The 15,000-nt window shown below is 45.2% G+C and overlaps 1 protein-coding gene across 3 annotated transcripts in view; it reads right to left on the bottom strand.

Annotated features, from left to right (window-relative positions):
* LOC112214990 (sodium- and chloride-dependent GABA transporter 2-like) overlaps positions 1-15,000 on the bottom strand; it is a 30,787-nt gene that overhangs the window by 7,010 nt on the left and 8,777 nt on the right. For all 3 annotated transcript variants that reach the window (XR_006082943.1, XM_042318557.1, XM_042318558.1), the window contains exon 9: positions 1,392-1,495. Coding sequence is in view for 2 of the 3 variants with exons in the window: in XM_042318557.1 (XP_042174491.1) it covers positions 1,392-1,495 (104 nt within the window). In the remaining variant the exon portion in view is untranslated. The remainder of the gene's footprint in view (positions 1-1,391; positions 1,496-15,000) is intronic.

Raw genomic sequence — 15,000 nt, 5'->3', positions numbered from 1 at the left:
TGTGTAAAAAACACTATCACTCCCTGCAACACAACATGGTGTGTGTGTAAAACCACTATCACTCCCTGGAACACAACATGGTGTGTAAAACCACTATCACTCCCTGGAACACAACATGGTGTGTAAAACCACTATCACTCCCTGGAACACAACATGGTGTGTAAAACCACTATCACTCCCTGGAACACAACATGGTGTGTAAAACCACTATCACTCCCTGGAACACAACATGGTGTGTAAAACCACTATCACTCCCTGGAACACAACAAGGTGTGTAAAACCACTATCACTCCCTGGAACACAACAAGGTGTGTAAAACCACTATCACTCCCTGGAACACAACAAGGTGTGTAAAACCACTATCACTCCCTGGAACACAACATGGTGTGTAAAACCACTATCACTCCCTGGAACACAACATGGTGTGTAAAACCACTATCACTCCCTGGAACACTTCAAGGTGTGTAAAACCACTATCACTCCCTGGAACACAACATGGTGTGTAAAACCACTATCACTCCCTGGAACACAACAAGGTGTGTAAAACCACTATCACCCTGCAACACAACATGGTGTGTAAAACCACTATCACTCCCTGCAACACAACAAGGTGTGTAAAACCACTATCACTCCCTGCAACACAACAAGGTGTGTAAAACCACTATCACTCCCTGGAACACAACATGGTGTGTAAAACCACTATCACTCCCTGGAACACAACATGGTGTGTAAAACCACTATCACTCCCTGCAACACAACATGGTGTGTAAAACCACTATCACTCCCTGCAACACAACATGGTGTGTAAAACCACTATCACTCCCTGGAACACAACATGGTGTGTAAAACCACTATCACTCCCTGCAACACAACAAGGTGTGTAAAATGTGTTTGCTTATGCGACCTGACAGGAGGGTACTGTACATAAGAACAATAAACACATTATCAATTACACTTACCAGTGTCCTTTTAGCTGTAGTTAGTTCAAACTTAACACTTGAAGGTATTTCAGGTGCTCTTGACTTAGCGTGGAGATTACACATTTGGGACCATTCCATTGGTTCTATTGTACACAGCAAACTATATCAAGCATAGCTCAAGTGTTGAAAAACATGTGACATAATGATGTGTTTGACCCAGGTCTATGTGATCCAATTCAAATAACATCAAGAGGGACCTAGCAGGCTACTCTAAATCAATGTGAGAGGATACCGTTTGAAAAGAAAAGAAACGTGCAGTTTTTCACTTTTGGGACTATTCCATTGGTTCCTTTCGTAAAGCGCAAACTAAATCAAGCACAGTTGACATACTTGAAAATGTTTTTGTTTTCATGTGACGATTCAAATAGAGTTTTGAAGGGGAAGCTGTGTGCAGTGGTGTGTCACACTGACTTGTAACAGTTGTTGTTGTACTTGTTGTAGCTGCCCAGAGAGGTGAGGACCCCCTGACATACAGCGTAGGAGAAAAACACCTGGGTCCCTGCGTCACGCCACACCTAGAGAGAGAGGGGGAGAGGGATGGAGTTAGAGAGAGTGAGAGGGGTGGATGGAGGGAGGGAGGGGGATGGATGGAGGAAGGGAGGAGAGAGATGGAGGCAAGGAGGGAGAGGGATGGAGTTAGAGAGAGTGAGAGGGGTGGATGGAGGGAGGGAGGGGGATGGATGGAGGAGGGAGGAGAGAGATGGAGGCAAGGAGGGAGAGGGATGGAGTTAGAGAGAGTGAGAGGGGTGGATGGAGGGAGGGAGGGGGATGGATGGAGGAAGGGAGGAGAGAGATGGAGGCAAGGAGGGAGAGGGATGGAGTTAGAGAGAGTGAGAGGGGTGGATGGAGGGAGGGAGGGGGATGGATGGAGGAAGGGAGGAGAGAGATGGAGGCAAGGAAGAAGAGGGATGGAGTTAGAGAGAGTGAGAGGGGTGGATGGAGGGAGGGAGGGGGATGGATGGACGAAGGGAGGAGAGAGATGGAGGCAAGGAGGGAGAGGGATGGAGTTAGAGAGAGTGAGAGGGGTGGATGGAGGGAGGGAGGGGGATGGATGGAGGAGGGAGGAGAGATGGAGGCAAGGAGGGAGAGGGAGGAGGGAGAGAGAGGGGGGGAAGGAGTGAAAGACAGGGGAGGGATGGAGGGAGGGAGGGGGATGGATGGAGGAAGGGAGGAGAGAGATGGAGGCAAGGAGGGAGAGGGATGGAGTTAGAGAGAGTGAGAGGGGTGGATGGAGGGAGGGAGGGGGGGATGGATGGAGGAAGGGAGGAGAGAGATGGAGGCAAGGAGGGAGAGGGATGGAGTTAGAGAGAGTGAGAGGGGTGGATGGAGGGAGGGAGGGGAGGGAGGGAGGGATGGGGATGGATGGACGAAGGGAGGAGAGAGATGGAGGCAAGGAGGGAGGGATGGGTTATGGAGTTAGAGAGAGTGAGAGGGGTGGATGGAGGGAGGGAGGGGGATGGATGGACGAAGGGAGGAGAGAGATGGAGGCAAGGAGGGAGAGGGATGGAGTTAGAGAGAGTGAGAGGGGTGGATGGAGGGAGGGAGGGGGATGGATGGACGAAGGAGGAGAGAGATGGAGGCAAGGAGGGAGAGGGATGGAGTTAGAGAGAGTGAGAGGGGTGGATGGAGGGAGGGAGGGGGATGGATGGAGGAGGATGGAGGAGGGAGGAGAGAGATGGAGGCAAGGAGGAGGGAGGGATGGAGTTAGATGGAGGCAGGAGGGAGAGGGATGAGAGGGGGGTGGATGGAGGGAGGGAGGGGGATGGATGGACGAAGGGAGGAGAGAGATGGAGGCAAGGAGGGAGAGGGATGGAGTTAGAGAGAGTGAGAGGGGTGGATGGAGGGAGGGAGGGGGATGGATGGACGAAGGAGGAGGAGAGAGATGGAGGCAAGGAGGGAGAGGGATGGAGTTAGAGAGAGTGAGAGGGGTGGATGGAGGGAGGGAGGGGGATGGATGGATGGAGGAGGAGAGAGATGGAGGCAAGGAGGGAGAGGGATGGAGTTAGAGAGAGTGAGAGGGGTGGATGGAGGGAGGGAGGGGGATGGATGGACGAAGGGAGGAGAGAGATGGAGGCAAGGAGGGAGAGGTACACCCATAAAACATTGGATAAATTTCTCTGTCAAAGCTGACAACAATCAACTACAACTTGTGTAACTCATGGAGTTAGAGAGAGTGAGAGGGGTGGGATGGAGGGAGGGAGGGGGATGGATGGAGGAAGGGAGGAGAGAGATGGAGGCAAGGAGGGAGGGGATGGAGTTAGAGAGAGTGAGAGGGGTGGATGGAGGGAGGGAGGGGGATGGATGGACGAAGGGAGGAGAGAGATGGAGGCAAGGAGGGGAGAGGGATGGAGTTAGAGAGAGTGAGAGGGGTGGATGGAGGGAGGGAGGGGGATGGATGGAGGAAGGGAGGAGAGAGATGGAGGCAAGGGGGGAGAGGGATGGAGTTAGAGAGAGTGAGAGGGGTGGATGGAGGGAGGGGGATGGATGGATGGATGGAGGAAGGGAGGAGAGAGATGGAGGCAAGAAGAGAGAGGGAGAGGGAGAGAGAGGGGGAGGCAAGGAGTGAAAGACAGGGGAGGGATGGAGGGAGGAGAGAGGAGAGGGAAGGAGGGAGGTAGGAAAGAGAGTGAGAGGGATGGAGATAGGGAGAAGAGAAAGAGAGAATGAGGGGGCAGAGTACAGGAAGAAAGAATATCTATTTTACTGTCACATGTTCAGCTACTTTCACTCATTAAAGTAAACAAAAAACAGTCAGAACCATGTGGTTTTCATCAAATACATCTCATGTAGACCCATAAAACATTGGATAAATTTCTCTGTCAAAGCTGACAACAATCAACTACAACTTGTGTAACATCAGGTTTGTCTAGGGCCAATAATCTGGGCTCTCTACTGTCTTTCTCAGGCCAACATCCATCTGTGTGTCCGTTCATGTGCGTGTTTTTGTGTATGTATGGCTGCCTGTGTCTGCTTGCACTTCCTATGTGTGTGTGTTGACAACATCAACCCTCTCAGCAGACCCTCAGCAGACCCACTCATAGCAGCATCTGGTTAGTGTTAGCAGGAGGGCGATAGGGCCTGGGAAGCCTGCAGTCTGCCCCATAACAAAGTCCATTATCCATCCCAGTATAATCCACATACTACCACAACCAGCTGGGATGGGCCCCTTCATTTCTCCTCTCTCTGTCTATACACAGCCCACTAAACCTCTTCTCTCTGTCTATACACAGCCCCCTTAAGCTCTTCTCTCTGTCTATACACAGACCCCTTAAGCTCTTCTCTCTGTCTATACACAGACCCCTTAACCTCTTCTCTCTGTCTATACACAGACCCCTAAACCTCTTCTCTCTGTCTATACACAGACCCCTTAAACTCTTCTCTCTGTCTATACACAGACCCCTTAAACTCTTCTCTCTGTCTATACACAGACCCCTTAAACCTCTTCTCTCTGTCTATACACAGACCCCTTAACCTCTTCTCTCTGTCTATACACAGACCCTTCTCTCTAAACAGACTCTTTCTCTGTCTATACACAGACCCCTAAACTCTTCTCTCTGTCTATACACAGACCCCAGACCCTCTCTTCTATCTGTTTACACAGACCCCTAAACTCTTCTCTGTCTATACACAGACCCCTTAAACTCTTCTCTCTGTCTATACACAGACCCCTTAAACTCTTCTCTCTTCTATCTATACACAGACCCTGTTAACACAGCTCTCTTCTCTCTGTCTATACACAGACCCTTTAAACTCTTCTCTCTGTCTATACACAGACCCCTAAACCTCTTCTCTCTGTCTATACACAGACCCCTAAACCTCTTCTCTCTGTCTATACACAGACCCCTAAACCTCTTCTCTCTGTCTATACACAGACCCCTTCTCTCTGTCTATACAAAAACCTCTTCTCTCTGTCTATACACAGACCCACTAAACCTCTTCTCTCTGTCTATACACAGACCCTAAACCTCTTCTCTGTCTCACAGACCCTAAACTCTTACTGTTTACAGACCCCTTAAACTCTTCTCTCTGTCTATACACAGACCCCTTAACCTCTTCTCTCTGTCTATACACAGACCCCTTAAGCTCTTCTCTCTGTCTATACACAGACCCCTAAACCTCTTCTCTCTGTCTATACACAGACCCCTAAACCTCTTCTCTCTGTCTATACACAGACCCCTTAACCTCTTCTCTCTGTTTATACACAGCCCACTAAACCTCTTCTCTCTGTCTATACACAGACCCCTTAAACTCTTCTCTCTGTCTATACACAGACCCCTAAACCTCTTCTCTCTGTCTATACACAGACCCCTTAAACTCTTCTCTCTGTCTATACACAGACCCCTAAACCTCTTCTCTCTGTCTATACACAGACCCCTTAAACTCTTCTCTCTGTCTATACACAGACCCCTAAACCTCTTCTCTCTGTCTATACACAGACCCCTTAAACTCTTCTCTCTGTCTATACACAGACCCCTTAAACTCTTCTCTCTGTCTATACACAGACCCCTAAACCTCTTCTCTCTGTCTATACACAGACCCCTTAACCTCTTCTCTCTGTCTATACACAGACCCTAAGACCCCTTCTCTCTGTCTATACACAGACCCTTAAACCTCTTCTCTGTCTATACACAGACCCCTTAAACCTCTTCTCTCTGTCTATACACAGACCCTTCTCTCTGTTTATAACCCCTTAACCTCTTCTCTCTGTCTATACACAGACCCCTAAACTCTTCTCTCTGTCTATACACAGACCCTTTAAGCTCTTCTCTCTGTCTACACACCCTAGACCTCTTCTCTCTGTCTATACACAGACCTTCTTCTCTCTGTCTATACACAGACCCCTAAACCTCTTCTCTCTGTCTATACACAGACCCCTAAACCTCTTCTCTCTGTCTATACACAGACCCCTTAACCTCTTCTCTCTGTCTATACACAGCCCACTAAAGCTCTTCTCTCTGTCTATACACAGACCCCTTAAACTCTTCTCTCTGTCTATACACAGACCCCTTAAACTCTTCTCTCTGTCTATACACAGCCCACTAAAGCTCTTCCCTCTGTCTACACACAGACCCCTTAAACTCTTCTCTCTGTCTATACACAGACCCCTTAACCTCTTCTCTCTGTCTATACACAGACCCCTTAAACCTCTTCTCTCTGTCTATACACAGACCCCTTAAACTCTTCTCTCTGTCTATACACAGACCCCTTAACCTCTTCTCTCTGTCTATACACAGACCCCTAAACTCTTCTCTCTGTCTATACACAGACCCCTTAAACTCTTCTCTCTGTCTATACACAGACCCCTTAAACTCTTCTCTCTGTCTATACACAGACCCCTTAAGCTCTTCTCTCTGTCTATACACAGACCCCTAAACCTCTTCTCTCTGTCTATACACAGACCCCTTAACCTCTTCTCTGTCTATACACAGACCTCTCTTCTCTCTGTCTATACACAGACCCCTTCTCTCTGTTTATACACAGACCTCTTTCTCTCTGTCTATACACAGACCCCTAAACCTCTTCTCTCTGTCTATACACAGACCCTAAACCTCTTCTCTCTGTCTATACACAGACCCCTAAACCTCTTCTCTCTGTCTATACCCTAAACCTCTTCTCTCTGTCTTACCCAGACCCCTAAACCTCTTCTCTCTGTCTATACACAGACCCCTAAACCTCTTCTCTCTGTCTATACACAGACCCCTAAACCTCTTCTCTCTGTCTATACACAGACCCCTTAACCTCTTCTCTCTGTCTATACACAGACCCCTAAACCTCTTCTCTCTGTCTATACACAGCCCCCTAAACCTCTTCTCTCTGTCTATACACAGACCCCTAAACCTCTTCTCTCTGTTTATACACAGACCCCTAAACCTCTTCTCTCTGTCTATACACAGACCCTAAACCTCTTCTCTCTGTCTATACACAGACCCCTAAACCTCTTCTCTCTGTCTATACACAGACCCCTTAAACCTCTTCTCTCTGTCTATACACAGACCCTTCTGTCTATACAAACCTCTTCTCTCTGTCTATACACAGACCCTAAACCTCTTCTCTCTGTTTATACACAGACCCCTTAAACCTCTTCTCTCTGTCTATACACAGACCCCTTAAACCTCTTCTCTCTGTTTATACACAGACCCTTCTAAACCTCTTCTCTCTGTCTATACACAGACCCTAAACTCTTCTCTCTGTTTATACACAGACCCCTAAACCTCTTCTCTCTGTCTATACACAGACCCCTTAAACCTCTTCTCTCTGTTTATACACAGACCCTCTCTAAAGACCTCTTCTCTCTGTCTATACACAGACCCCTTAAACCTCTTCTCTCTGTCTATACACAGACCCCTAAACTCTTCTCTCTGTCTATACACAGACCCCTAAACCTCTTCTCTCTGTTTATACACAGACCCTAAACTCTTCTCTCTGTCTATACACAGACCCTCTTCTCTCTGTCTATACACAGACCCCTAAACCTCTTCTTCTCTCTGTCTATACACAGACCCCTCTAAACCTCTTCTCTCTGTTTATACACAGACCCTAAACTCTTCTCTCTGTTTATACACAGACCTCTTCTTCTCTCTGTTTATACACAGACCCCTAAACCTCTTCTCTCTGTCTATACACAGACCCCTAAACCTCTTCTCTCTGTTTATACACAGACCCTAAACTCTTCTCTCTGTCTATACACAGACCCTAAACCTCTTCTCTCTGTCTATACACAGACCCCTAAACCTCTTCTCTCTGTCTATACACCCTAGACCCTCTTCTCTCTGTTTATACACAGACCCCTTACCTCTTCTCTCTGTCTATACACAGACCCCTTAAACCTCTTCTCTCTGTCTATACACAGACCCCTTAAACCTCTTCTCTCTGTCTATACACAGACCCTTCTTCTCTCTGTAAACTATACACAGACCCCTTAAACTCTTCTCTCTGTCTATACACAGACCCTTCTCTCTGTTTAAAGACCTCTTCTCTCTGTCTATACACAGACCCCTAAACCTCTTCTCTCTGTCTATACACAGACCCCTAAACCTCTTTTCTCTCTGTTTATACACAGACCCCTAAACTCTTCTCTCTGTCTATACACAGACCCCTAAACCTCTTCTCTCTGTCTATACACAGACCCCTAAACCTCTTCTCTCTGTTTATACACAGACCCTAAACCTCTTCTCTCTGTCTATACACAGACCCTAAACCTCTTCTCTCTGTTTATACACAGACCCCTAAACCTCTTCTCTCTGTTTATACACAGACCCCTTCTCTCTGTTTAACCAGACTTCTCTCTGTTATACACAGACCCCTAAACCTCTTCTCTCTGTTTATACACAGACCCCTTCTCTCTGTTTACCTCTTCTCTCTGTTTATACACAGACCCTAAACCTCTTCTCTCTGTTTATACACAGACCCCTAAACCTCTTCTCTCTGTTTATACACAGACCCTAAACCTCTTCTCTCTGTTTATACACAGACCCTAAACCTCTTCTCTCTGTCTATACACAGACCCCTAAACCTCTTCTCTCTGTTATACACAGACCCTTAAACCTCTCTCTCTGTTTATACACAGACCCCTAAATACACAGACTCTTCTCTCTGTTTATACACAGACCCCTAAACCTCTTCTCTCTGTTTATACACAGACCCCTAAACCTCTTCTCTCTGTTTATACACAGACCCCTAAACCTCTTCTCTCTGTTTATACACAGACCCTAAACCTCTTCTCTCTGTTTATACACAGACCCTCTCTTCTCTCTGTTTATACACAGACCCCTCTAACACCTCTTCTCTCTGTTTATACACAGACCCCTAAACCTCTTCTCTCTGTTTATACACAGACCCCTAAACCTCTTCTCTCTGTTTATACACAGACCCCTAAACCTCTTCTCTCTGTTTATACACAGACCCTAAACCTCTTCTCTCTGTTTATACACAGACCCTAAACCTCTTCTCTCTGTTTATACACAGACCCCTAAACCTCTTCTCTCTGTTTATACACAGACCCCTAAAGACCTCTTCTCTCTGTTTATACACAGACCCTAAACCTCTTCTCTCTGTTTATACAGACCCTAAACCTCTTCTCTCTGTTTAACCAGACCCTCTTTCTCTCTGTTTATACACAGACCCCTAAACCTCTTCTCTCTGTTTATACACAGACCCTAAACCTCTTCTCTCTGTTTATACACAGACCTCTAAACCTCTTCTCTCTGTTTATACACAGACCCTAAACCTCTTCTCTCTGTTTATACACAGACCCTTAACCTCTTCTCTCTGTTTATACACAGACCTCTAAACCTCTTCTCTCTGTTTATACACAGACCTCTAAACCTCTTCTCTCTGTTTATACACAGACCTCTAAACCTCTTCTCTCTGTTTATACACAGACCTCTAAACCTCTTCTCTCTGTTTATACACAGACCCCTAAACCTCTTCTCTCTGTTTATACACAGACCTCTAAACCCCTTCTCTCTGTTTATACACAGACCCCTAAACCTTTTCTCTCTATCTATACACAGAGCCCTAAACCTCTTCTCTCTGTTTATACACAGACCCCTAACCTCTTCTCTCTGTTTATACACAGACCCCTAACCTCTTCTCTCTGTTTATACACAGACCTCTAAACCTCTTCTCTCTGTTATACACAGACCCTAAACCTCTTCTCTCTGTTTATACACAGACCCTAAACCTCTTCTCTCTGTTTATACACAGACCCTAAACCTCTTTTATACACAGACTCTCTTTATACACAGACCCCTAAACCTCTTCTCTCTGTTTATACACAGACCTCTAAACCTCTTCTCTCTGTTTATACACAGACCTCTAAACCTCTTCTCTCTGTTTATACACAGACCCTAAACCTCTTCTCTCTGTTTATACACAGACCCTCTAAACCTCTTCTCTCTGTTTATACACAGACCCCTAAACCTCTTCTCTCTGTTTATACACAGACCTCTAAACCTCTTCTCTCTGTTTATACACAGACCCTAAACCTCTTCTCTCTGTTTATACACAGAGCCCTAAACCTCTTCTCTCTGTTTATACACAGACCCCTAAACCTCTTCTCTCTGTTTATACACAGAGCCCTAAACCTCTTCTCTCTGTTTATACACAGACCTCTAAACCTCTTCTCTCTGTTTATACACAGACCTCTAAACCTCTTCTCTCTGTTTATACACAGACCCCTAAACCTCTTCTCTCTGTTTATACACAGACCCCTAAACCTCTTCTCTCTGTTTATACACAGACCTCTAAACCTCTTCTCTCTGTTTATACACAGACCCTAAACCTCTTCTCTCTGTTTATACACAGACCCCTAACCTCTTCTCTCTGTTTATACACAGACCCCTAACCTCTTCTCTCTGTTTATACACAGACCCTAAACCTCTTCTCTCTGTTTATACACAGACCCTAAACCTCTTCTCTCTGTTTATACACAGACCCTAAACCTCTTCTCTCTGTTTATACACAGACCTCTAAACCTCTTCTCTCTGTTTATACACAGACCCTAAACCTCTTCTCTCTGTTTATACACAGACCCTAAACCTCTTCTCTCTGTTTATACACAGACCCCTAAACCTCTTCTCTCTGTTTATACACAGACCCTCTAAACCTCTTCTCTCTGTTTATACAAACCTCTTCTCTCTGTTTATACACAGACCCTAAACCTCTTCTCTCTGTTTATACACAGACCTCTAAACCTCTTCTCTCTGTTTATACACAGACCCTAAACCTCTTCTCTCTGTTTATACACAGACCCTAAACCTCTTCTCTCTGTTTATACACAGACCCTAAACCTCTTCTCTCTGTTTATACACAGACCCCTAAACCTCTTCTCTCTGTTTATACACAGACCCTAAACCTCTTCTCTCTGTTTATACACAGACCCCTAAACCTCTTCTCTCTGTTTATACACAGACCCTAAACCTCTTCTCTCTGTTTATACACAGACCCCTAAACCTCTTCTCTCTGTTTATACACAGACCCTAAACCTCTTCTCTCTGTTTATACACAGACCCTAAACCTCTTCTCTCTCTTTATACACAGACCTCTAAACCTCTTCTTTTTATACACAGACCTCTAAACCTCTTCTCTCTGTTTATACACAGACCCTAAACCTCTTCTCTCTGTTTATAAACCTCTTCTCTCTGTTTATACACAGACCCTAAACCTCTTCTCTCTGTTTATACACAGACCCTAAACCTCTTCTCTCTGTTTATACACAGACCTCTAAACCTCTTCTCTCTGTTTATACACAGACCCCTAAACCTCTTCTCTCTGTTTATACACAGACCCTAAACCTCTTCTCTCTGTTTATACACAGACCTCTAAACCTCTTCTCTCTGTTTATACACAGACCTCTAAACCTCTTCTCTCTGTTTATACACAGACCCCTAAACCTCTTCTCTCTGTTTATACACAGACCCCTAAACCTCTTCTCTCTGTTTATACACAGACCTCTAAACCTCTTCTCTCTGTTTATACACAGACCTCTAAACCTCTTCTCTCTGTTTATACACAGACCTCTAAACCTCTTCTCTCTGTTTATACACAGACCCTAAACCTCTTCTCTCTGTTTATACACAGACCTCTAAACTCTCTCTCTGTTTATACACAGACCCTAAACCTCTTCTCTCTGTTTATACACAGACCTCTAAACCTCTTCTCTCTGTTTATACACAGACCTCTAAACCTCTTCTCTCTGTTTAAACAGACCTAAACCTCTTCTCTCTGTTTATACACAGACCCTAAACCTCTTCTCTCTGTTTATACACAGACCTCTAAACCTCTTCTCTCTGTTTATACACAGACCTCTAAACCTCTTCTCTCTGTTTATACACAGAGCCCTAAACCTCTTCTCTCTGTTTATACACAGACCCCTAACCTCTTCTCTCTGTTTATACACAGAGCCCTAAACCTCTTCTCTCTGTTCATACACAGAGCCCTAAACCTCTTCTCTCTGTTTATACACAGACCTCTAAACTAATACACAACCCTCACTCTAGACTTCTTCCCCAAATCCAAAATAAAACACATGGCATGCAGTCGATCACACATTTTCTCCCTGGTCTGTTCTTCAGCTGTGTCGGGACACAGAGTTACATAACCAATCATCACCCGGACCCTGAAGTGCATTCATCTGGCCACTGTTCCAGTCGAAGTAACTGGGGATTCCCACGCCAGTGCCCCCGTCCTCCTCTCAATCCTCCCCCATGTCTCTAATTGCTTTAGAAACTTTTCTCACACCCTACACCTCTGAACTTAAAGATGTTAGGTTTGTGACTATCCTTTTGTCCGCACATGACACATCTGTCTTGGCGTATGTTTGCTGGGATACCTGGAAAGATGATGTTGTACAGTAATTTAGTTCATTGAGAATCAGCGTTTTAGCCATAAGGTTAATTAATATAATATTATTCACCTTCCCCAATGTTGACGTCCTGCTCTCGCTACGGAAAAACAGCACGTTTCCGTTTAAAATAGACTGGTTGAAATATGATACAAAGAAACAAACTCACAACAGTTCATGACACTTCGCAAATACCCAGCAGGCTTCATTTGTCGCGGTTTGCACCCTTTTTGAGCCTACTCCTGATCCAACGAGCCCCACACAACAGGAAGCAAAGTTGGAGGATAGTTGACCCCTGAAACAAGGCTTGACCTCTCCAGGGACCGCAACACCGGATCCCAGAAGGCATCAGGTCACATGCCATGTTGTACTAAGGTCAAAGGTAATCCATACCAAAGAATGTTTCTTTTATGGGACTCTCTGGCACCTAAAGAAATCGTCTGAATGCCTGAGTGTTTGACCGTTGCCATTGACGTTCGGTCATTGGACTACGACCAAAGAGTATCTTAAATAAATGAGTGGGGAAAATAGAAAACTGACCCAAGATCAGCGTCTAGGGGCAACTTCATCCTGCTCCGGGAGGATGGTGTTTTTGTTACTGTGTGTTGATGTTATGGTGTGTTCGGGTTACTGTTTAACTCTAAAGGTCTTGGTTTGCTTTTCTTGCTAAGATCCCAGTTCCGCTTTGGGATTGTGAGCAGAGAAAGAGAGAGAGAAAATGCTAGAGAACATCTTTCCTCTGGACTAGCATCTTCACTCCCTACTACCAATTTTCCTCCCTACTACCATCTTTCCTCCCTACTACCATCTTTCCTCCCTACTACCATCTTTCCTCCCTACTACCATCTTTCCTCCCTACTACCATCTTTCCTCCCTACTACCATCTTTCCTCCCTACTACCATCTTTCCTCCCTACTACCATCTTTCCTCCCTACTACCATCTTTATTCCCTACTATCTCTCTTATACAGCCAGACCTCTAAACTAATACAACCCTCACTCTAGTCATAAAACACATGGCATGCAGTGATCACACATTTTCTCCTGGTCTGTTCTTCAGCTGTTAACACAGTTAATAACCAATCTACCCGTCTTTCCTCCCTACTACCATCTTTCCTCCCTACTACCATCTTTATCCCTACTACCATCTTTCCTCCCTACTACCATCTTTCCTCCCTACTACCATCTTTAAATCCCTACTACCATCTTTATTCCCTACTACCATCTTTCCTCCCTACTACCATCTTTCCTCCCTACTACCATCTTTATTCCCTACTACCATCTTTCCTCCCTACTACCATCTTTCCTCCCTACTACCATCTTTCCTCCCTACTACCATCTTTCCTCCCTACTACCATCTTTCCTCCCTACTACCATCTTTCCTCCCTACTACCATCTTTCCTCCCTACTACCATCTTTCCTCCCTACTACCATCTTTCCTCCCTACTACCATCTTTCCTCCCTACTACCATCTTTATTCCCTACTACCATCTTTATTCCCTACTACCATCTTTATTCCCTACTACCATCTTTCCTCTCTACTACCATCTTTATTCCCTACTACCATCTTTCCTCCCTACTACCATCTTTCCTCCCTACTACCATCTTTCCTCCCTACTACCATCTTTCCTCCCTACTACCATCTTTCCTCCCTACTACCATCTTTCCTCCCTACTACCATCTTTCCTCTCTACTACCATCTTTATTCCCTACTACCATCTTTATTCCCTACTACCATCTTTATTCCCTGCTACCATCTTTCCTCTCTACTACCATCTTTATTCCCTACTACCATCTTTATTCCCTACTACCATCTTTCCTCTCTCCTAGCATCTTTATTCCCTACTACCATCTTTCCTCCCTACTACCATCTTTCCTCTCTACTACCATCTTTATTCCCTACTACCATCTTTATTCCCTACTACCATCTTTATTCCCTACTACCATCTTTATTCCCTACTACCATCTTTATTCCCTACTACCATCTTTATTCCCTACTACCATCTTTATTCCATACTACCATCTTTATTCCCTACTACCATCTTTATTCCCTACTACCATCTTTATTCCCTACTACCATCTTTCCTCCCTACTACCATCTTTCCTCTCTACTACCATCTTTATTCCCTACTACCATCTTTCCTCCCTACTACCATCTTTCCTCCCTACTACCATCTTTATTCCCTACTACCATCTTTCCTCCCTACTACCATCTTTATTCCCTACTACCATCTTTCCTCTCTCCTACCATCTTTATTCCCTACTACCATCTTTATTCCCTACTACCATCTTTATTCCCTACTACCATCTTTCCTCCCTACTACCATCTTTCCTCCCTACTACCATCTTTATTCCCTACTACCATCTTTCCTCCCTACTACCATCTTTATTCCCTACTACCATCTTTCCTCTCTCCTACCATCTTTATTCCCTACTACCATCTTTATTCCCTACTACCATCTTTATTCCCTACTACCATCTTTATTCCCTACTACCATCTTTCCTCCCTACTACCATCTTTATTCCCTACTACCATCTTTATTCCCTACTACCATCTTTCCTCCCTACTACCATCTTTATTCCCTACTACCATCTTTATTCCCTGCTACCATCTTTCCTCTCTACTACCATCTTTATTCCCTACTACCATCTTTATTCCCTACTACCATCTTTCCTC

This window comes from Oncorhynchus tshawytscha, unplaced genomic scaffold (genome assembly GCF_018296145.1).
Source record: "Oncorhynchus tshawytscha isolate Ot180627B unplaced genomic scaffold, Otsh_v2.0 Un_contig_1741_pilon_pilon, whole genome shotgun sequence".
In the NCBI taxonomy this organism is placed as follows: domain Eukaryota; kingdom Metazoa; phylum Chordata; class Actinopteri; order Salmoniformes; family Salmonidae; genus Oncorhynchus; species Oncorhynchus tshawytscha.
This window is presented reverse-complemented; position numbering and strand designations above follow the sequence as displayed.